We start from the raw sequence: 24226 nt of genomic DNA, 5'->3' as shown, positions 1-24226 counted from the left end.
CCCTACTGGATTGTGGCCCTCAAGGAGGGACTTTGAGACCCCTGTATCACATTCATTGTTAGTTTAATCACAAATTGATAATAAAAGTGTGACTGTTGGGCAGACCAGATGGACCACTGAGGTCTTTATCTGCCATCATTTACTAATGGGTCTTAAGGCACACTAACCGATTTAGCAATGCTAATGTGTCCATAGAACATAATGGGCGCATTAGCATTTAGCGTCTAGCACACCTTAGTAGAAGAGGGGGTAACTTACTATGTAATTCGTTAAATTTACAGTTGGTACAAAGAAAGAGTGAACTGCAATGTGTTGGAGTACTTCTTGCTTAGCGTACACCTCACTGTTCACCACATGTGAATCTGAAAGCTCCTATTTATGACAGCCTGGTTTTCTGGATATCCCTCATGTATATTTGAGATATCTGCCTACAATGGGGGCAGTTAATGCATATTAATTGTGTGTCTTAAAAACGTGACTGATTTTCAGTTCCACATCTCTGGTCTACACAGTCCTATCTATCATTTCCACTTCCTACCTTGGATTTTTCTACCCATGTTTTTGTGGCATATTGTTATACTTGTATATATTGCTTTCCTAGATCTCTCATGCATGGTTTGCATACATCAGTCTGTGGTGGTATTAGTTTTTAAAATACTGTTTTATGAAGATCATAAGCTCCTTTTTTCCATTTACTGATTCTCAAAGCCAACTACATTCCAAATTTGTTTACAAAATACAACTTTAATTTTCACATTTTATGGTTAGCAATTCTGATTTTTCAACAATAATGTGCAAATTTTGCCATGCAGAAAGATTAGTAAACTTCATTTTCATAAAAATGTTCCCAAATAAAATTTTAAAACAGCAGCTTGAACTCAACAAACTCATTTCCAGTAGTGGTCTTTTGGCAGACATGTGAAAAACTACTAGCAAAATCATGTTACACAGATATTCACAAATGGATGAGGCCGTTTCACAGCATTATAAAACAATTAAGAGAGTCAATATTCTAACACAGTGAAAGGTATCAGTAAGAGACCATATTGGCGAGCAGAGACAGTATCTCATGGTAAAGACCACAAATGCTACTCTGTGCTGTATAGTTGATGTTTTTGGTCTCCATGGTGAAACATACCAAGTTTACACGTACCAATTTTACCAGATTCACAAAGTGGCACAGCTGGCATGAAAGGGGAGGACAATTATCCCAAATGGAAAATGCTTCTTCAACAGTACTGTGGTTTTGTTGTTTGTTTGTTTTAAGAAGGCAGTTTACAGAGTTTGAGATTAAAAAATAAAAAAAATCCCCCTAAATAAAACATAAATGTTAAGGATCTGCTTCTTAAAAAATGTGGTAAACATCCTATAGAAGTGGTACAAGATAATTCACCCTTCTGTGGAGACTAAGAATCAGTGGTGTGAGAGATTTTCTTCCATAGCAATGTTTTTAAACTATTTAGTATTAGAGAATGTTCCATTTCCATCTGCTCTGCAGTGACTCTAAGGGCGATGCAAGAATAGAGTTGTTTTTCCAGTTCTTCTCGGATTTCTGAGGGTACACCACGCAACAGGTAATCCTTGAGTAACTGGCATACTTTTGCCAAATTTGGTTGAATGATATCTCCTGTACACTTCTTTCGATTTTGGTCACACAGAGTCCTGCAGTCAGTACCAAAAATACAGTCCAAATCAGACTCACAGTGACGATCTTTAATTAGCTGCTTCACATTCATTTCTGGCACAATTTTTCTCATGTCTACCATTTTCAAATCATATTTGTCATTGTACCCCAAGTTTTTGGCACTCATATCACACATAAGAAAATTTCCGTAAGGTCCATGAAAAATATCTTCCACAAATTCTAAAAGTCCTATTGCTATCTTAGCCTTCCTAGGCCAGGAGGGGGTAAACCACTGGTCCATACTTCTTCTAAGCCCAGAAGGAATAAACCATTCAATGATCCATGGAATGCTTATTCCATACAGGGAGGTATATTGCACTCTTTCCATCATGTATAGATCCCCACAGAAACCCAAGAGTTTTGGAGTGTGCTCTTTATCTTGAAGGATCACCATGAGAAGAAACTCATTGAGCTGCAGAAGTGCCCAGGCAGACTTTGCTTCTGGCAGAGAAACATGCCCATCTTTATTTCCATCGGCAACCGAAAGGATGAGACCGACTAGTTCAGGGAGATTGCCTTGATCACCCAACTTTGCCTAGAAGCAAAAACAAAACAAATGACTTCAGTTGCTCTCTTTTGAATAAGCATGTCTTTTTTCAAGCCACATGATACAAATATTCATAGTGTAATCATTGTTTTTTGGGGGTTGTTGTTTTTTGGTTTTTTTTTAAATCAACAGTTTCCTCCTGCTTCCTTGCCAAGTTCAGTCAAGATCAGGGCTGTGATTATGGCTATCCAGGAATTTTTGCTCTTTATATATCTTCAACTCACTTGGTGCATGGACTCCAGCCAAGGATGGTGATGACTTAGCCCAATCATCACAGATCTCAGCTGGAGAACACATACCAACACTCACCCAGGAGCCTTGCAAGCACAGGGCCACCGACTCCCTCTACCAAGCTAGAGATTAAACACTGCCTCCATAACACCTCTAGTTCTGGCTATTTCTTTCAGGAAGTGAACCCAGGCCAAGTTAAGGAGCACAGTCAAGGAGCTAATAAGCCAGATTCATCATTGTGCCAATATACAGTAGAATGGTCTTAAAGTGGGTGTCCTAATTTGGGCGTTCAATTAGTTGGGTAGGGAGAGTAATGATTAGTACTGATGGGGTAGAGTGGAGAGTGCCATTGGGGGGAGGGGGAGTTGAGGAAGGATATGGGGGTATTGAAAGGTTCTGGCAATTAGTTAAGGATAGGATAAGTGGTTTAGGTGGGGGGAAGGGTGGTGTGGCATCTTCATAAGCCCTCATTAATTTTGCTTGCCCTATGTAGAGTAGGAAGGGGGGGATTTTGGTTGTACATGCTTGTATTTTGATGCATCATTGTTTGCACTGTGTACCTTAGGGTGCTCTGGTGTATTTATTGTTATTTGCATCAATAAAAATTGTTTGAACCTAGAAGGTTAATGTAATTTAGGAGAGTGCCGCAATGACATAAATTACAGTTTAACTCTGGTGCTCCTAATCACAGCCCATGTAAGCTTCACTGTAATGCATGACAATTATAAATCCAACATAATAATAAATAATAATAATTACAGCTTATATACCGCAATACCGTGAAGTTCTATGCGGTTTACAAAGATTAAGCAAAGGTACAAATTGATTGACTTTAAGAGGGGAGGAAGAAAGAGGGTTAATAGGACAGGAAATCCATTTTTGAGGAGAGAGTGAGCAATAGAACAAGTTAATCGCTATAGAGGGGAGAGAGAAGAGAGGATCAGTTGTCTAGATACTTTAGGAACAGATGTGTTTTCAAACGTTTCCTAAATTCCTCATAAGTAGTGGGCGAAAGCAATTGTTCTAGGTCTTTACCCCATGATACTGCTTGGTGCGAGAGAAGATGCTCATGGTGTTTTTTCAGTTTACAACCTCTCACTGGGGGGGAAACAAAGTTGGAATGTGAGCTTCTCTTGTGTCATACATACTTGAAGAAAGGACTTTGGGGGGCTTTAATTATCCTCCCCTTCTCTCTCTTTATTGTAGGCTAATGAAAATTGTTTCCCCATGATGCTGCTTGGTGCGAGAGAAGATGCTCATGGTGTTTTTTCAGTTTACAACCTCTCACTGGGGGGGAAACAAAGTTGGAATGTGAGCTTCTCTTGTGTCATACATACTTGAAGAAAGGACTTTGGGGGGCTTTAATTATCCTCCCCTTCTCTCTCTTTATTGTAGGCCAATGAAAATTGTTTCTCCCTGCATAGTTTCATTTGTTTGCTTTCATTTTACCCATTTCATACATTCTAAAGGTGAAGAATCATTTTGAGGGAGTAAAGGCAGAAATTCTGACTCTCAATCATCCCAATTCTTCTCTGACTGGATGTCTGGTTCCTGTAAAAGAACTGTCAGTTACTCTACTTGTCTCCAAATGGGTTCAGAGGCCTCTGCCCGTCAGAGGACACCTAGTCGCTGAGGGCTCCAGGGGGATCCCCCCACAAAAAAAAAACCCAAACAATGAGCCACCTGTGACCCTATTGCAGAGGGACCAGAGGAGGCTAAGCTCAGTGCTCCTGCCCCCCTCATATGTTTCATGGCACATGGATGCTCCTCAGCTGACTATCCAGCACAAATCTGGCACAAATTAGGGATAAAACAGACTGAGTTCAACTCTAATGATTTTAATCAAATTTGAGGTATTTTTGAGGCAGATAGAGACTTTTAAATTCAGATTTAAAAATCCAAGATAGCCACAGTAGCGATGTTTTGGTGCCAACAAAATGGCCTAGGAGAGCTTAATATAAGGTCAAAAAATTATGGAAAGGAATTTTTGGAGATAGGGGATCCTTATCCAAGCCCCAGACACCCCCAAAAAAGCAATTAAAGGCCCACCCCAATGTATCTCAGACTACAATAAGCAGTGCTCACAGTTCTGCTAGTGCGGTTGTCTGCTTCTGCTGAAACAGCTGCTGGAAGAAGTCGACTACTGCCTCATGCAAGCATGTAAAAATAGCTGCTTGTTTCTTTGAGCAGCAGTCAAGACTGTTAAAGCCTAAGACCCCAGACTCCCACAACTCATACATCATCGGGGGGGGGGGGGGGGAGAGACAATACAGCCAGCACCTGATAAAGTCCTCAGAACCGACATGGATGCCCTACAGCCTGCACTCAAGTTCTGGTAACAACCAGGAGTGAGCCTTGTTACTATGGAAATGGTACACTGAGCCACTAAAAGTGCTAGTGCAGGCTGGCTGGGGACTTCTAAAGCACTGAGAAGCCTCAAAATTGAGATAAAAACCCTGAAAATAACAAACTGAAAGCAGAGCATATCAGAAAGATACTTTCAACTTTCATGTAGAAAGAGAAACTGATGGTACAGTGCAGAGATAGGGGAGGTGGAACCGAAAAATGTAGATGATGCCTTCTACACAAACTCATGAGTAGAGGTGAATAACCCACTAGTTCAAGACTCATATGCCTTTTGCACTAAAAGTTTGTGTTGGCAGTAAGCTGGAGAATAAAGCCTCATATTTGAGGTAACCACTCAAATGAACAGATAGGAATCATGCTCCTGATAAAAGAAAGTGCCGCGTTACAAGCCTTGAAGAAATAGCTGAGATGCTCTGGGCTGTTTGAGAAGTTATCCAATGCCTGATAACACGAAAGATATCCAAGAATTGCCCTGAAATTGAAGACTGCATACTATTTGTGTTTGGTTTGAAGTTGAATAAAGTTGCTGCTGCTATGGAAAAAGGAATGTTTGCTTAGTACTCAGATATGATGCTCTTGAAAACACAATCCAAAAGGTTGACTGGAATGAAACCTCAAGTGGACTGAACTCTGGAAAGAATTCAACTGGTTATCCAAGAACTCCAGTGCCATACCCCCATGAAAACATACATGCAAACACTATCTTGAACAAGGGCTCCTAGACCTCCGTCATCAGCAAACCTCTACCATTAGTGCCCTGTGATAGAAGTGAACAGAGCTCTTAGGGGGCCCTTTTACCAAGATGCAGTAAAAAGTGATCTTAGCATGCTCCTTTCATAGGGTTTTCCTCTATGCTAAGGTCATTTTAACTGCAGTTGTAAAAATGCCTCTATTTTGTATTAAATGGCCATGCACTAATATTACCATTAGCACATGGCCATAAAAAAATTTGTGTATGTGCACTTACCACCATCTATTTTGTAGGCAGTAAGGCTTACACACTATTTCAACACCAACTACTAATCATTTCAATAGCAGTACTAAACATACACAGTGCTGTACACATGCAGGCACATTCTCTGCCACTAGTGGGCTCACAATGTAAGTTTTTTTTTGTACCTGGGACAATAGAGGGTTAAGTGACTTGCCAAGGGTTATGAGGAACTGCAGTGGGAACTGAACCCAGTTCTCCAGGATCTAAGTACACTGCATTAACCATTAGGCTACTCCTTTAACCAGTGGTAATATAGCTGTAAGTGAGTAGTGTAGGAATGTCCATTCTCCACTCCAATATGCCTCCTGAAAATATTTTTGTTTTGGTACTTATCGCAGGATGACGGAGTGCATCCCATAGTACGTCACATGCGCACTAGCATCTGTCGCAGCTTAGTTTGAAAAGGACCCCTTAGGAAGGATGCACATGTGTGTGTGTGTGCGTGTCAACTTTTCAATTACAGAATTTAAGATTCAAATCTTTTTATTGTTGAATGATAGTCAAACAATTACAACAAGAAAATAGTTCCGATCCAATATTGGTTCAACAAATCCTTCATTGACTGCCCCTCCACATCACCCCTTTCCTTTCCATTCCCAAGACCTATACAACAACAAAACACTCCTCTGAACTCTCCCTCTTCCTTCCTTCCCCTCCTTACCAAGCCAAATCCATACTCTCTGCACACAACAAAAACATTGGGGCCTCAAATTATTAACATTTATACCAACACACCACTACCGCAAAATACATTGTGCCAAAACACACCCATACCTTAACTTACCGCTACAGTAGCACGTATTGGACTCAGTTAAATGTTCTAAACATGAGACTGCCTTTCCTAGAGAAAAAGGCTGGCACTTCCAATATCAGAAAGTAGATTCACATAAAATAGGCATGCTGGTAACTTGTTCTGCATTAGACTCAGCTCTTGGTTACAGGACGACCATCTTTTTAGTACAATTCATTCTGAAAAAAATTTGATTAGCAACTGATTTTGGGGGCTACTTACAAGCAGCCATGGTATACATGCTTCTTTAATTCTTAGGGTATGCCTTCTCTCCCCCTTAAGAATGCCATGATACCTCAATTAAGATCTATCAAATGCTCAAGAATGACGACTCACAAATAGATTCAACCATTCCCTAAGTTGTTTGCAGTTTTTCTTCAATCATCATAAATATGATCCTTTAATAAATAAACACTAGATAATCATATTGTCAAGGTATCGTGTTATCCCATGGGAGAAAACTTGGTGGGTGGCTTGGATTGTTGAACCCCTCCTAGACCTTTTGTGAAATGTGGCCAAGAATCCCTGTTCAATTACAATACAACGCAACATGCACATGGCAAGAAAGCACTAGTTCATAAAGTCCAGTATGTGCTTACTTTAAAAAGACTGTAAACCATTTCTTTAAATTTTTGCACTGTGGTTCCCTTGGTAGGTTTATCAAATGGTATAATCTCTCTTCTTGGTTCCAGTTCAGCTCCAAAATCAAGGTGAGCAGTTTCTTCCATCTGACATTTTATAATGCCTTGTAGGTTTCCCCAGATCCCTAAATACATCTAACAAGGGAAGGAAAAAAACACAAAAATCTTTTCAGATATGTAAAGTATAACATACTTATGATTCATCTGTGCTATTATCTGTCATGAGAATATAATTTATTTTTACATTTTACTGAAAAATTATTTCAGAACTCATTTACTGAAAACCTTTTCTTTAGACTTACTATCCGATACAGCTGAAGCTAAAGTTACATGTAGTGCTCCTTTTTACCATGATTACTGCTTTCTAAATATATATACACACAAAAAAGTGTTATGTTTTCCCGGGAGAAACAGTAGAACAGACAAGCCCAAAATGATTCCCTTATTTACCACTTTCTATAAACAACCTAGGGTCCCCTTTTAACAAGTTGCGTTAGGGTTTTATGTCGCTGGCTGCTGCGGCAAAAGCTCCAACGCTCACCGAATTCCCATGAGCATCGGAGAATTACCGCAGCGGCCGACAATAAAAAAACCCTAACAGGGCTTGATAAAAGGGGGCCTAAAAGAGGAAGGGGCACCCTATATTTTTATTAGATTATTGCAATTTCTGAAACATGTTTTAAAAATTAATTCTCCTTTTTAAGATTTAATTTACTACTTTTTGCTGCAATAAAGGCCCCTTTTACAAAGCTACGGGCTTTGGTGCATTTGCTGTGGGGGAATCGCTACTGCTTTATGAAAGGATACCTAAATGAGCGGCTCTTCTTACTTCCAAAATGTCACACAGCAGCAGTAAGAGAAATTTAGGTCTCAGTAGTTCTCTTCATTGCAAGCGCGCATGCGCACTTAGGGTTTCGTGATCCCTGTCGCCATGTTTTCTGACCCTTGGCCGGATTCTATTTTAGAACCTGGCAGCAGGGAGCACTGGCGACTCCCCTCCTCCCACCCTCACTCACCAACTGATGGAGGAAGCGCAGGCAAGCTCTCTCCCTGCCCGCGTGCTCTCCGTGGCCGTATTCGGCGGCTTGAGGCGCTGGCAGCGGCTGCCGGGAGGAGGGCTTCGAGCCGCTGAAGACTCCCGAAAGCGCGGCAGAGGGTAGGCCGCTGCTCCCGTGAGGATCGCGGCTGGCTGTACCAAACTTCTCAGGTCGCACAGCACCTCAGTAGAACTTTTCTTCTGATGTCAGAGGGAATGTGCTACCGAGGTGCAGAGCGGCCTGCGAGATTCGCAAAAGCCGCCGCGATGCTCACAAGGCTGCATGCTGGACTGGGGGAGCAGCGAAGAGGTGCTACTGGGCCGGGGGGGGCAGGGAAGAGGTGCTGCTGGACCGGGGGAGCATGTCTACTATATGTGCAAGAGTTATGACAAAATAGTAAAAAGAGAAAAATTTTTAAACCAACAAGAGTAAGCAATCCGGGTTTTTTTATTAGACATAAGAACATAAGATTTGCAGTGGCCCTTAGGTCAAAGACCAGTGCCCTATTTGAGTCTAGCCTTACTTGTGTATGTTCTGTTCCAGTAGGAACTTATCCAACCTTGTCTTGAATCCCTGAACGGTGCTTTCCCCTATAACAGCCTCCAGAAGAGTGTTCCAGATTTCTACCACTCTCTGGGTGAAGAAGAACTTTCTTACGTTTGTACAGAATCTATTCCCTTCTAACTTTAGCAAGTGCCCTCTTATTCTCTTCATTAATGATAGCTCACATTCAAAGGACTGCACTAGTTCAATCTGATGTTTAGTACCTGTGAGCGCTTGAAGTTTTTTTTCCCATCCGTGAGAGAATCTCTCTAGGACACAGCAACGTGTGTGAACTTTTGTGCAGGGGGGATAGTCTTTCAAGACCACTGTGATTAGAGGTGTTTAAAAATGTTTTAACACGTGCTAGAACTTTTTAATGTGTGTTAAATCTACTGTGTTTCATATACTAAGGGCTCCTTTTACTAAGCCGCGTTAGGGCTTTAACACGCGGAATAGCGCGCACTAAATTGCCACCCATGCTAGACCTTAATGCCAGCATTGAGCTGGCATTAGTTCTAGCCACATAGCGCGCGCTAAAATGCTGCGTGAACTAAAAACGCTAATGCAGCTTAGTAAAAGGAGCCCTAAATTTAAAGCATGCTAACAACAACAAATAGAATGCACAGCCTTGTAGTATTTAATACGAGAATACACAACAGAAAACAGGTGGCCATCTTGGGATTCTAATATGCAAAGTGCCTAAGGCTGCTCTTAAAATATGAATATTATACCTACCTGGTGGCTGGGTTTTGTAGACAAACACTTGCTAAAATAAAGTGTTTCCTTGGTACAGAGCCCTTCACATGCTGATCCATCAATAATGCCTTTCTTATATTTATCACACTGTAAGAAGAGAAAAGGTGATCAATAAAGAAGAAAGCCATCTACATGATACAAAGCCCAATCTGTACCTCTGTCTCTACTGGAGCCTGGAAGGAAGTCTTTCCATTTTAAAACAGAAGAAGTGAGGACTTGGTGATACCATTCAGCAAGCTGGCCACTTTAACTACCTAATTCTGGCTCAAAAGTGAGAATCACTCCAATCTTCTTCAGCTATAACACTTTGAAATAGCATTAAATAAGGTCAGTAAGTTAAAACACCGGGAGCCAAACCGTTTGAACACATATGGCAGCTATATTCCAAAGGAGAAAGGGAGGCAGGTATTGCCATTGTAACGGGAAAGAAAAATGCAGCAAAGCTGAGAGGCAAAGCTGGGAATAAGGAGCATGCTGAGTAGAAGCAAGCTCAAAGGCTGATTTTAGGATGTAAAATATGCTCCTTGAATCGCTGAATTATCCAATGGTGTTACTGAACTAGGTCTGTCAGTGGAGGGTAAGGAGAGGGATTGGGCTCAAGAGCTCCAGTTTGCAGTAGTGTATTGAAGAGGCTGAAAGCATAGGGAAATTGGAGGATTTATATCAGTGGATTTGGACCTACCCGAGGCCTCAGAATACCAAAGCTGTATAGCAGTTACTAGAAGCATCTGTCTGGTGATCCTCAGGGGAAGGCATTAAAAGCCTGAAAAGAGCACATCAGCAGAACAAATAGACTTAGTAGATAAAGACAGGTTGTTCACCCTCTCCAAGGTAGGGAGAACGAGAAGGCACTCTCTAAAACTGAAAGGGGATAGATTCCATACGAACATAAGGAAGTTCTTCTTCACCCAGAGAGTGGTAGAAAACTGGAACGCTCTTCAGGAGTCTGTCATAGGGGAAAACACCCTCCAGGGATTCAAGGCAAAGTTAGACAAGTTCCTGCTGAACCAGAATGTATGCAGGTAGGGCTAGTCTCAGTTAGGGGGCTGGTCTTTGACCTGGGGACCGCCGCGTGAGCGGACTACTGGGCAAGATGGACCACTGGTCTGACCCAGCAGTGGCAATTCTTATGTTCTTATGCTTTGTTTTCTGGGATATGATGAGGTGAAGCAAAATACACTTATAGCCAGCCACCTGCAGTCAGAACTCTCTGGTTTGCGAACAACATATAATTCATAATGTTTAGAAGTGTTGGTGGATTAGGGGCCCAATTTGGATGAGTGAGGATTGAAGGATGGGGTTAATGACATTGCTGATCTTATGTTTAGTTTTTGAATATTTTGTTCAGTTTTTCTTATGCACAAATAAAAGATGGAAAAATGTTTACAGACTTTATCAAAATACAAAAAATTGGTATGATAAATGATAATCTCTCCTGGGAAGTCCCTGGGAACGCTATAGAAAAAGAAAATCTAAATTACCCCTACTTTAAGGGTCACTGACATAATTAGACAATATAGAATAAATCAAAGGAAACCATCAGTACGGGCCCGATGCCCTCGATTTAGCCAATGGCCCCGGGCGGCGTTTATGCAGTGACAAGCACTAAGAAATAAATCTAAATAAACCCTGCCCAGTACATCATATTGTTCCTTTGAAATATTATAAAAATATACAATAAGATATGAGTGATTATTGAATAGAAACACTATCGTGCCCAGGAGTAGACTCAGGAGAGAAAATCATTTCAAAAGAATCTCCCTGAAACCTAACTTAGCAAAAACACAAAAAAAAAAATGTGAAAAAAATGAAAAAAACCAATAAAAATGGAAAATAACTCAAAATCAACAATGCTTGAAAGAAAAAGTGTGTGAAACTAGAAAAAAATCCTCAGTCTGTATTCCAAGTCCTGTATACTAATCAATAAAAAATAGTGATAGTGAAAGATAAAAACCAGTAAAAATCAGTGAAGAGTACTTAGCTTGATAAATCCAAAACGGAATGAAGTTCAAAGTTCGCCAACAGTGGTTTTGTAGTGCCTCTCTTTCGTCAATCCCACTCCTTGGAAAGTGCTCGTTTAAAGAGTTTGTTAGGTTTAAAAGGTCGGTGCAATATACCGTTATTCTAAAGTCACAATCAAAAAGAGCTGTTTGGAAATGTCCACTCGATTTTTTTGCTCTTATAATCACAGAGAGCTATTTGAAAAAGTCCACTTAGTTCTTTGCTCTATTTTGCTCACTCATTCCGATCATTCATGTACCTCACTCGTTTTCCTCATTCAAACTGCTCACTCAGACTTTATCAACCATCATTACACTGAGGTAGCAGAAGTGTATATCTATATTGAGAGAGCACGAGAGAGATTGTAGCATACACCAAAAATAGCAGAACATCTTGACTGATCTATTGAAGAAATGAAGTAACTACAGAAAGCTAAGAGATCTTTAAATCCAGTGTTGGAGAGTCCAGAGCAGCCACCAAACTGATAATACAATGCCGTAAAACAGTGGGGAAGATGCACAAGAGAGGCTCTGGTGGTGATTGGGGACACAGCAAAGATGCCATGAAGACATAGCTGGACAATTTGTCTGGGAATCAAGAAGGTGGTTGGTCTTTAACACTGAATCCAAGGATTGACCAACCGCTCAGCGCAAGGAGGAATAGGACAGAAGCTACAGTGGGGCAAAAAGGAATTCTTGAGGTGAATTTATGTCTTGAGATTTTACCACTCTAATAGTGAGGAGTGGAGAAAACTTAGTGCCCCCTTTACAAAGCCACAGTAGATAGTCCCAGTGAGGCAAATGCAACACAGCCCATAGGAACTGAATGGGATATGTTGCATTTGCAGCTTGAAAATTGCTACTGTTGCTTTGTAAAAGGGGACCTTAGTGATGAGATCACCAGGCTGACCATCTGGGAATCCTGGATCAAATCCTGCTGTTGTTGCTTCTTGTGATCTCAGGCATGTCATGTAAACCTCCATTGCCTCAGACACAAAATAAGATTGTGAGCCCTCCAAGGATAGAGGAAAAATACCTAATGTACCTGAATGCAACTCAACTTGAGCTATTACTCAAAAAGGTGCGAGTTAAATAAATACAAGAAAATCATACTTATTAGTCTAAGTTTTATAACATTTACATAATAGACCTCTTATGTCCGGAAGAAAGACCAATACAGACGGTGGGTAGGATTATGGTTGAGACTATCACCTGCTTTAGCCAGGTTCCAGTATAGCTAGAATTGAGAAAGCTACAACCAAAGCCTGGAGGGCTGAACAATAGTTTATTGGCAGATAAAAAGAACAGTGATACAAATTACAAATGATATCCAAGTGTGGGAATGTTTGAAAGCTGCAGCGAGCGAGAAGTTTCATTGTACTCTTTTCAGCTAAGGCAGACAGCTAAAATCTGAAAGTTTGGGCTGACAGCAAAGCTTGTAGAGTTACTTAAGCAGGGAAGGTGAATGACTACTAGGGTGGTGAAGCAACTCAAGCAAAACAAGGAGTTTGCTGCGTGTGCTATATGATGCAGATATTCAACACAGGATATTACCCAACAGCCCTTTTTTGAGTATGGCACCAAAGCTAAATTACAAAAGAACATAAGAACATAAGCAATGCCTCCGCTGGGTCAGACCTGGGGTCCATCGTGCCCAGCAGCCCGCTCACGCGGAGGCCCAACAGGTCCAGGACCTGTGAAGTAATCCTCTATCTATACCCTTCTATCCCCTTTTTCAGCAGGAAATTGTCCAATCCTTTCTTAAACCCTGGTACCATACTCTGCCCTATTACATCCTCTGGAAGCGCATTCCAGGTGTCCACCACACGTTGGGTAAAGAAGAACTTCCTAGCATTCATTTTGAATCTGTCCCCTTTCAATTTTTCTGAATGCCCTCTTGTTCTTTTATTATTTGAAAGTTTGAAGAATCTGTCCCTCTCTACTCTCTCTATGCCCTTGATGATCTTATAAGTCTCTACCATATCCCCTCTAAGTCTCCTCTTCTCCAGGGAAAAGAGACCCAGTTTCTCCAATCTCTCAGCGTATGAAAGGTTTTCCATCCCTTTAATCAGACGTGTCGCTCTCCTCTGAACTCTCTCGAGTAACGCCATATCCTTCTTAAGGTACGGTGACCAATATTGGACACAATATACAAGATGCGGGCGCACCATTGCCCGATACAACGGCAGGATGACTTCTTTCGTCCTGGTTGTAATACCCTTCTTGATTATACCTAGCATTCTATTCGCTCTCTTAGCAGCCGCTGCGCACTGTGCCGTCGGCTTCATTGTCATGTCCACCATTACCCCCAAGTCCCTTTCTTGGGTACTCTCATTCAATAACATCCCTCCCATTGTGTAATTGTACCTCGGGTTTCTGCTTCCTACATGCAATACTTTACACTTATAATAAAGGACACTCAAAGAAGGGGTGCTAATTGGGAATATAAACATTAGGACACAATTTGTGACATTTTACAGGAAACTACTCATGTATGCCAGAAAAGCTTGCTTCTGCTGATTAGATTAGGCAGTATTTGGAAGGAGTAAATCTCCCCACATTAACAGAAGACAAGCAATGGTTCATTGATAGACTAACAACTGATGCAGTAGTGGTGGCAATTAAATCTTTGAATACAGGCGAGGCCCCTGGTCTTGATGACTTCATGGTAAACATTTGCAAGACTTATTTATTTAGCACAGGGTTTGTTTATTTTTCAAATCTTCGGAAAGTGATGGGTAATTACACTACTTAACAAATATAGCAGGTAATATTGTAATTCATAAAAAAAGGGGGAAAGGAACAGCACACCATGTAGTTCCTGAATAGGAAAATGTCACTTTTTGGAGTCGATACGAAAATCTTAATACTCTATTGGCCAGCATCGTAGATAAGGGCATTACAGGGACTGATACATCAAGATCAGTCTGGATTTACCCTTGGGAGGCAGACAAGCTTTGGAAAAACTTTTAATAAGGGTTTAATATTACATAGCAGGCCCAAGAAATAAATCAGCCCCTCTTATTGCAGAGGCAACCTTCAATAGTGTCTACTGATCCTTCATTAAAGGGTTGGAGCAGATGGTGGTGAGATTCATTCACTAAATACAGCAATGGTTCCCAATCCTGTCCTGGGGGCTTCCCAGCCAGTCAGGTTTTCAGGATATCCACAATGAACATTAATGAAAGATTTAAGAACATAAAAATTGCCGCTGCTGGGTCAGACCAGTGGCCCATCATGCCTAGCAGTCCGCTCCCACGGCAGCCCTTAGGTTAAAGACCAATTCCCTGAGTATAGCCCTACCTGCGTACGTTCTGATTCAACAGGAACTTGTCTAGCTTTGTCTTACATCCCTGAAGGGTGTTTTCCCCTATAACAGACTCCGGAAGAGCATTCCAGTTTTCTACCACTCTCTGGGTGAAGAAGAACTTCCTTATGTTACATAGAAACATAGAGTATGACGGCAGAAAAGGGTCGGCCGGCCCAACAAGTCTGCCCACTGAAGAACCCTCCCTCTCGTTCTCTCTACCTTGGAGAGAGTGAACAACCTGTCTTTATCTACTAAGTCTATTCCCTTCATTATCTTGAATGTTTCAATCATGTCCCCTCTTTTCAAGGGAGAAGAGGCCCAGTTTTTCTAATCTCTCACTGTACGGCAACTCCTCCAGCCCCTTAACCATTTTAGTCACTCTTCTCTTGAGTAGTACCGTGCCCTTCTTCATGTACGGCGACCAGTGCTGGATGCAGTATTCCAAGTGGGGACGTAACAAGGCCCGGTACAGTGGCATGATAACCTTCTCCGATCTATTCGTGATCCCCTTCTTAATTATTCTTAGCATTCTGTTCGCCCTTTTCGCTGCTGCTGCACATTGTGCAGACAGCTTCATTGGCTTGTCGACCAGAACTCCCAAGTCTCTTTCCTGAGGGGGGGGGGTGTCTCTCTGAGTACTGCACCAGACATCCTGTTGCTGTTAGGTGCCATCAATTCGTGTTTGAGTCCTAGTGACTTGATGAATTACAGATCTAAAAAGAAATCAGTTTTGTGCTAGTCCAATGAAGTCCTCCAGCATCATTCCCCTGGTTGTTCTCAACCATCTGATTGCAGGTTGCCCTCTTCGCCTGGTTCCTTCAATCTTCCCAAACATGATGTCCTTCTCCAGTGATCTCTCTCTTCTGACAGTGTGACCAAAATATGACAGTCGTAACTTTTATCATTTGGGCTTTGAGTAGCATAGCCAATTTGATCTCTTCCAGAATCAATTTGTTAGTTCTTCTTGTGGTCCACAGTACGCAAAAAGTTCAAATGAGTCAATTTTCTTTCTATTTCCAGCTTTCTGTAGTTTCCAGCTTTTGCATCTGTAATTGACTACTGAGAAAATGAGTGCACGACAAGTTTGATCTTCATCTGGAGTGTTATTTCCTTGCCTTTGAATACTTTGTTGAAAACCTTCATTGAAGAGTAACCAAGTGCTATTCTGCGGAGTATTTCTTCCCTGCTAGCTGCTGCTTTGCTTATGATAGAGCACAGGAGATAGAATAGAAGTTATAAAGGATTTCAATTGCCTTCCACTTCAAAATCTTCATCATTTTCCATGTTCGTGATCTTTGTCTTGTTTATGTTCAGTTCTAATCCTATGTTATGACTTTCGGTTTTGCTTTTTTTTTCAGTAGATACAGCATGGTTTTCTTTGCTGCAGGTGATGAGCGCTGTATCATCTGCATTGCGCAGGTTGTTTATATTTTGGCCACCAACTTTGAAGCCAACACTCTCTTCTTCCAAATTTGCTTTTCTGATGATGGATTTGTCATAAAGGTGATGAGATGCATCCTTGCCTGATGCCACATTTTATTGGAAACCAATCAGTGTTGCCATATTCATTTCTCACTGCAGCTTCCTAATTTTTGTAGAGGCTCTTTATCAGCTGAGTTATATGTTAGGGTATTCCCATTTGCACTAGAGTTCTCCATAGTTTATTGTGATCTACACAGTCAAAAGCTTTGCTGTAGCCGATGAAGCAAACTATAGGGCTTTTAGTATTATTTGCTCTTCTCCAATATCCATCTAACATTGGCAATAATGTCTCTTGTTCCTTGACCTGTTTTGAAACCAGCCTTTCTGGGGATTTCCTTCTCTCAAACTTTGAGCAGTTCTTGATCAATGTATCATTGTAGCCTCCATTGTATTATTTTTAGCAAAATGTTGCTGGCGTGTGGAATTATTGCAATCATTCTGTAGTTTGTTACAGTCCTTGGCATCACCTTTCATTGGTATAGGTATGAACAGTGATCTTCTCCAATTGGTTGGCCATGTTTTTTTCCTTCCAAATCTGTTGACACAATCGAATGGAGGTCCATGACAGCACCTTCAGAGCCTGATATGTTTTTTTGTTCTCTTTTTCATCCATAAATACAATAAAACTTTATTGAACTTAAAAAAAAAATAAAAAAAAAATGGAATACCATTGCTGCCAGGTGACTTGTTTTTTGATAAAGCTTTAATTGCTGCTATGACTTCTTTTAAAATATCTGGTTCTTCTTTGGCATCAGTTTCCAGTTCAATTTCCCCAATGTTATCCTTATTGTCTTTTTTTGTATAAATTTTCTGTATATTCTTTCCATCTCATGATACATGGGCTTGTTGTGCCACTGAGACTTGAGTGCATCTGAGAAGCCGAAAATATGTCATCGGTAGTTTCACTACCAGCAAGGCCTCCCAAGACAGACTGGTTTCGGCAGAGATGTCAGACTAACAATGTACCACCCATTTAGGCAGCAGCAGATGGGCAGTGTTGGAAGTGGAGGATTGCGTTTGATGTGACAACTGTGACAACATTGAATTTATACTGCACAAAAGAAAGGCCCTGCATCTACTTCTGTATTCTGCCATGAAAATCTGATGATGAGACAAAAGAATTGACGTATAGTACAGGAAGATGGTCCCCTAGGTCGGAAGGCACTCACTGTGCTACAAGAGAATAGCTGATCGTCACCTAGAGTATGCCCAGTATTTGTGAAGCTGAAGGATCAAAACCACAAGGACATCCCAATTCTGATGTTGCTGGACAGAAAAGGGAGATCAAAAGCTGTACAGATTTTATTTATTTATTTATTTATCTAGCCCATCCTCCCAAAGGAGCCCAGAATGGATCACAAGAGTACATTCACAGTATAAGCAGGATAACCTTTAGTGGAAAATACAGACTTGGCAAACATAAGGGATTTAAATTTCAGCATTTACAGTACAGACATAACATACAGACTTTAAAATACAGACTTAATGGACATAGGGTGGTTTAAATTGCAGCATTTTCCATATAGACATAGCATTACATAGAGGTAAAATAGCTTTTGCTTTGCAGGTGTGTGCATCATTGAAATATAGCGGTTTTGATCCGGTGGGTATCACGGATAAGTTTACTGAGAATTAGGTTGATTTTCAGAATATAGTACAATTTGATTTTGTTTGGAGTAAATTTTAAGTTTGGTATCAGTTCAAGTAATGCTTGTGGTGACATATAAGTTTTAGCAAGTCTGTTTGGTGTATTAGGCGGTGCCTTTGAGATCCATTAGTCAGAGGTGCAGACCCAGGTCTTTAAGGAGCTGGGTTTGTAAAGAGGAAGATTGGAAGTGGGAACATGGGACATATGAAGCATGAATCAAGGAAAATTGAAAATTGTTAATGATAACATAGAAAAAAATGGACAGGATAGGGCTTTTTTCAATCAAATGAGCAATGGATCTGCTACTCTAGTCGTGAAACACACAGCAAAAATGGTGCGAAATTTATCTCAACAAAAAGCCTTCAAAGAAGGTACTAAAGTACAATGTTATCAGTGAAAGAGTCATGCCAATCTGTCTACAGGGAAAGCCAATATCACCTTGATACAAGTACCGTATTTTCACGTAGATAACGCGCACCCGTGTAAAACACACACACGGGTATAGCGCGCGGGGAACACAAATTTATGTAATAAAATGTTAATATAGCGCGCACACGCGTATACTGCGCATGCTAAAACCTCCTCCCGCCTACTCCGAACCGGCATCCTCCCCCCCGCTCGCGTCATCCCCCCTCCGCCGCGATCCTACATCCCCCCCCAGCACCGCAAATACAACTCTTACCCGATTAGGCACCGGCACCGGCAACAATGCACAGCATGTGCAAGTGCCCGAAGATCCTCCCTCGTTGGTTTGGGCTGGGCTGGGCTGGGCCGGGCGAGAGAGATCCTCCTTCTTCCTCTGCCGGGCTGGACTAGGCTTTGAGCATTTGCGCATGCGCAAAGCCTTCTGGTCTTGCTCTCTCCGAGATTATCTCGGAGAGAGCGAGACCAGAAGGCTTTGAGTATGCGCAAATGCTCAAAGCCTAGTCCAGCCCGGCAGAGGAAGAAGGAGGCTCTCTCGCACCGCCCGGCCCAGCCCAGCCCAGCTCAGCCCAAGCCAACGAGGGAGGATCTTCGGGCACTGGCACTGGCACATACTGTGCATTGGTGCTGGTGCCGGTGCCGGTGCCCAATCGGGTAAGAGTTGTATTTGCGGTGCTGGGGGGGATGTAAGATCGCGGGGAAGGGAGGGTGACGCGAGCGGGGGGGGGAGGATGCCGGTTCGCAGGGGGAATGCCGGATCAGAATGTAAAAAAAAAATTGTAAAACGCGCTCACACGTATAACGCGCATGGTTATGCACGGTTTGTAAAATCGCGTATAACGCGCGCGTTATATGCGTGAAAATACGGTATATACTCCAACGACAGACATAGAGAATAAGGATGTAGAATTGTTCTACAAATAACTTTGAAATGTAATAGATCAAATGCTAAAACAAGATCTATTGATCATTATGTGGGACTTCAATGCAAAATCAGGAAGTATACCTGAAGATGCAGTGGTTGGAAAGCATGGCATGTATCAAAATCAAATTGACTAAATCTGCATAGGACAAAGATGGAAATCTGCAGTTTTGACTACAAGGACTAAACCAGGAGTTAATTGTGGAAGTGACCACGAGCTTTTGACATGCAAGATCAAGGTAAAGCATAACAAGATCATTAGAGATCATTAGAGATCTCCCAAAATACAACACTGAAAATATTCCATTAGACTACTGGATAAAACTAGACAACATAAGAACATAAGAATTGCCACTGCTGGGTCAGACCAGTGGTCCATTGTGCCCAGCAGTCCGCTCATGCAGCGGCTCTTAGGTCAAAGACCAGTGCTCTAAATGAGTCCAGCCTCACCTGCGTACATTCCAGTTTAGCAGGAACTTGTCCAGCTTTGTCTTGAATCCCTGAGGGTGTTTTCCCCTATAACAGACTCCAGAAGAGCGTTCCAGTTTTCCACCATCTCTGGGTGAAAAAGAACTTCCTTACGTTTATACGGAATCTATCCCCTTTCAACTTTAGAGAGTGCCCTCTCGTTCTCCCTACCTTGGAGAGGGTGAACAACCTGTCTTTATTTACTAAGTCTATTCCCTTCAATATTCTGAATATTTCGATCATGTCCCCTCTCAGTCTCCTCTTTTCAAGGGAAAAGAGGCCCAGTTTCTCCAATCTTTCACTGTACGGCAACTCCTCCAGCCCCTTAACCATTTTAGTCGCTCTTCTCTGGACCCTTTCGAGTAGTACCGTGTCCTTCTTCATGTACGACGACCAGTGCTGGACACAGTACTCCAGGTGAGGGCGCACCATGGCCCAGTACAGTGGCATGATAACCTTCTCAGATCTGTTTGTGATCCCCTTCTTTATCATTCCTAGCATTCTGTTTGCCCTTTTCACCGCCGCCGCTGCACAATGCGGGGACGGCTTCATCAATTTGTCGATCAGAACTCCCAAGTCTCTTTCCTGGGAGGTCTCTCCAAGTACCGTCCCGGACATCCTGTATTCGTGAATGAGATTTTTGTTACCAACAGATTTGCCTTTCTTGATACAGGAGATAGAGAGCCCAAAGAGTTAAGGAATGACATCAAAATCGTAATTAGTGAAGCAAAGCCCCCCCCCTAAAAAAAAACCCCAAAACAACAGCCCACTCCAGAAAAGAAAGAAAGCCAAGAAATTGCTTTGGATCTCAGAAGAAACCAGAAAAGACAATCAAAATTTTCCGGTGACAGAGAAAAAGTATCACAAATAAACAGAGTATTTCAACATCAAGTTCAGCAAGACAAAGAATGATATCTCAAGAATATTTGTCAGAAAATTGAATCAGAACATGTAAATGGAAAAACTAAATTAGCATATCAAAATATTAAGAGATTGCAGCAGAAATTACAACTTCGATTGGGGATACTTAAGATGTCAATGGAATGATATTGAATGATCTAGAAAGCATTAACAAGAGATAGAAAGAATGTATGGAATTGCTGCCATTGCTATTCTCTAGTTCAAGCCCAAGGCCACAGTACTCCTAGGCAGAAGCAGCAACTACTAAATCAGGATTCAGTACAAGACATACAAGCCTTTCTGCTCTACAGACCATGTGGAATCCTGATCCTGCCATTAGCACAGGGTACTACAGTAACAGAAAGTCTGTATCAGTTAAAAGGTCAGAGCATCACAGAGCCCCCTTAGCACAGGAGGGCTAAAAATTCTATACCGACTTCTAGTTTAGGAGCTGCTGCTGCTTTGGTCCGACCACTGCTGTAGAGGCCAAAAGAATGGGAAAATCCAGATAGGGCAAGTGGAGAGGGGAAGATGGACCCCTCCTTAAAATCTAGTTCTGAGTATATTATCAGATTGTTCCAATGAAGCTTCCCAGTACATATATTCTTATCCAAACTTCAATTTGTTCCGGTAAACTGCAAAGATCATTAAAATGGTACTCCCAGGAGAGAATCAATTAATTGTTTCGGTATGCACCTAAAATCAATCATGGATCACAATCCAACCAGTACCCATAACCACATTAGACTTTTGTTTATATTTTACCAGTTTGTGCATGCATCATTTCTAAATCTGCTCAGCTAATGCAAATAGCTCTTTTAAGCTATTAATATTTTATTTATTTATTTAAAATCTGGCTCTTGAAAAGGAATTATTCAGCAGAATAGAAACAGTACAAAAAGTGAGATGTATCAGGATAGAGTCCCCAAGCCTAAGTCTTTTGGGAAAAGCTGGCTGGATGGACTGTCAAAAACCTGAAATTCCTAATCAGAAGAACATAAGCAATAATAAATAAATATTAAATTGTATTTATATTTGCAACTACCCAAAAAGCAAAACCAAAAAATCAAAAATATGAAATATGTAGTAACTCGCTAGAAAAATAGGCCTATAAAATGTCTTTAAACACATTTTAATGCTTTTTGCTAATTTGTATGGCGATTTGATTGTTTTAAATTGAATTTTACATGTTTTATTTGTAAGCAGCTTGTAGGTTAAGGCGGCATATACATTTTTGACAATATATAAATTGAATAATTCAAGACTTCAAAATATAAGCATCTCTGTCCACTTCATTATTATATGTAAATTGTTTAGCTATAGTGTATATATTATATGAGAGAGAAAAACAGAGAATATCAAACTAGATGACAGTTGGAAAAATTCACTGGAGAAGCCTCTCATTCTCCATATTCCTCACCCCAGTCCCAGCAGTTATGCTTAAAGGAGGCTGGTGTACTCACGACTACCCACCCTCCCTCCCTCATCTATGGTTCTTCCAGTATGGTACATAGAAGACAGGGGCTTCCCCCCATCTCCTACAGCTGCTCATACTCAATTCATACTAGCTCTAGGATAACTGTGCATGTCTCTCATACTATCAAACACAATACACATAAGCAGAAACCTATAAAAACATTTGTGACACTAACCTGACCAGGCACTCTTTCCATTCATCCATCATATTCTCTCTCCCACACACAAAAATCTATCTCTCTGTTCCTTCCTTCAAGGTACTTTTTCTCCATCTCTCACTGCTTCTCTTTTCCCATTGCTCTTTGGTTTCCTACATGCCATCTTTGCAATGTAGGCTAATTGGTTAACGGGAGTGGACGCACCTGGGTCTTTTGTTCTTGCCTCAAGAATTGTGACCTGTTGTACACACATCTATTGATTCCAACATCCCTTCTCTTATTTTCCAACAGCAGCTGAGATGTGGGGTGCTGCATACATACACATTGACAACTGTAGTCCAAAAATGCTTTTTGAAGCTATAGTAAATCCAGTCAAATAAACATCTGATGACATGAAATGCCTTACAAATTCTTCTACTGTTAGATGGCTGTAAATTTGACCATGCAAGACCCTTGTTACAAATAGAACACTGGTCGTCAATAAGGTACAGAATTCTTTTCAAAATAACACGCCTAGTATTTCAGGCACATATGAGTTACTCTCCTGTCTAGACATATATTACATTTTGTACCAGCAAGAGCCTTGCGTTCCTTGCAACAATTACTTCAAATGCCATTTGTTTGTCAGGTCCCCACCACCATACTTAGGAATACTTTGTGACCAGTTGTGGGCCTGGTACTTTGGAATAAATTGACAAGAACCCTATGGGCTCATTTCATCTTTAACAAGTTCACCTGTTTTGGGCAGCATTTCCAGATGTTGGGGTTGGTTGCTTTTGAATCGTGGGTCAGGGATATATTTAGGAGACAAACTAATTTTGCTTTTCCTTTCTTGAAGCAACTGGTGTTCCTTTCCTGTTTTTATTATAAAACACTTGTATGGATCTTGAGTCCCTAAGTGGATAAGCAAATTAAATAAACTTGAAACCTGACATGTGCTATACTATCCACCGCACACAGAGCTGCAAGCTTCCTCTTCTCGAAATCTAGAGGAATCTCATCATATATTTCGATCCCTTCTCCTACCTACAATGTATCAGACTTAAAACTTATTCATTGTCTACGGAGGAAACTAACATGGGTGTAGAGTCTGTAAAGTTAAGATTCCTCCACATGGTGTGGCTGTTCAGGATTCCACCGTGGGGCATAGAGCCTGTAAGGTGGCTCTTTTCTGTTCTTTCGATTCTACTAGGACTTGCGGGATCTAATACAGGTGTAGAGCCTGTAAGTTAGATTCCCGCCATATTGGAGTTCAATTCCTTCACATAGTATTCAGCAAGCACCTTTGACATGCATCAAATTACTTGCGGCTCTTCAGGATTCCACCATGGGGCAATAGAGCCTGTAAGGTGGATCTTTCCTGTTTTTTTCAATTTTACTTGAGCTGGGGGGGATCTACCAGAAGTGTAGAGCCTGTAAGTTAGATTCCCCCCATATTGGAACCTTCCAGTTTATTCTCCTTAAAGCAGATCAATTACATAGTTCTTTTCCAGGATGTCTTCTACTGTTCCATCAATGTTCATACAGTACTTTTAGAAGACATACAATTCTTTTAAGTCTTTTTCCCTATATCTGTTCCTTAATGAATACTCCACATGTTTACTAAATCGTCTTTTTGGGTTTGGGAGTGGCTGTAGGAGAGGTGGAGGCCACTACTTTAAAAAAAAAAATTTCAAGAATGATTTTCTCTTCACCTGATCATTATGCCTCCAGATCTGTAAGAGTCTCTTTCCAGTCGACTCTTCTTCTTCCAGGGAGGATATTTCTTCAAAAGAGTTTTCACTCTGCAGAGGAACCGGTGTTTTTACTTCCAGTTTTTCCTCAATCCAAAAGGGGAAGGGCTTTTTCC

The 24226-nt window shown here is 41.2% G+C and overlaps 1 protein-coding gene across 9 annotated transcripts in view; it reads right to left on the bottom strand.

The window, feature by feature from the left end:
* Nucleotides 1–537: 537 nt before the first annotated feature.
* Nucleotides 538–24226, bottom strand: part of DIPK1A (divergent protein kinase domain 1A) — a 50803-nt gene continuing 27114 nt past the window's right edge. For 5 of the 9 annotated variants that reach the window (XM_033917065.1, XM_033917066.1, XM_033917064.1 and 2 more), the window contains 3 exons: nt 9570–9677; nt 7213–7389; nt 549–2219 (listed from right to left, as the gene is read on the bottom strand). In XM_033917065.1, coding sequence (XP_033772956.1) covers nt 1407–2219; nt 7213–7389; nt 9570–9677 — 1098 coding nt within the window. In that variant the 3' untranslated portion in view covers nt 549–1406. Of the gene's footprint in view, nt 2220–6353; nt 7390–9569; nt 9678–24226 lie in introns of those variants that run through there. The other 4 variants (XM_033917070.1, XM_033917071.1, XM_033917068.1 and 1 more) reach the window with 3 other exon arrangements.

The sequence above is a fragment of the Geotrypetes seraphini genome, chromosome 12 (assembly GCF_902459505.1).
Source record: "Geotrypetes seraphini chromosome 12, aGeoSer1.1, whole genome shotgun sequence".
Lineage (NCBI taxonomy): Eukaryota > Metazoa > Chordata > Amphibia > Gymnophiona > Dermophiidae > Geotrypetes > Geotrypetes seraphini.
Note: the sequence above shows the minus strand (reverse complement) of the source record. Positions and strands in the feature narration are given on the sequence as shown.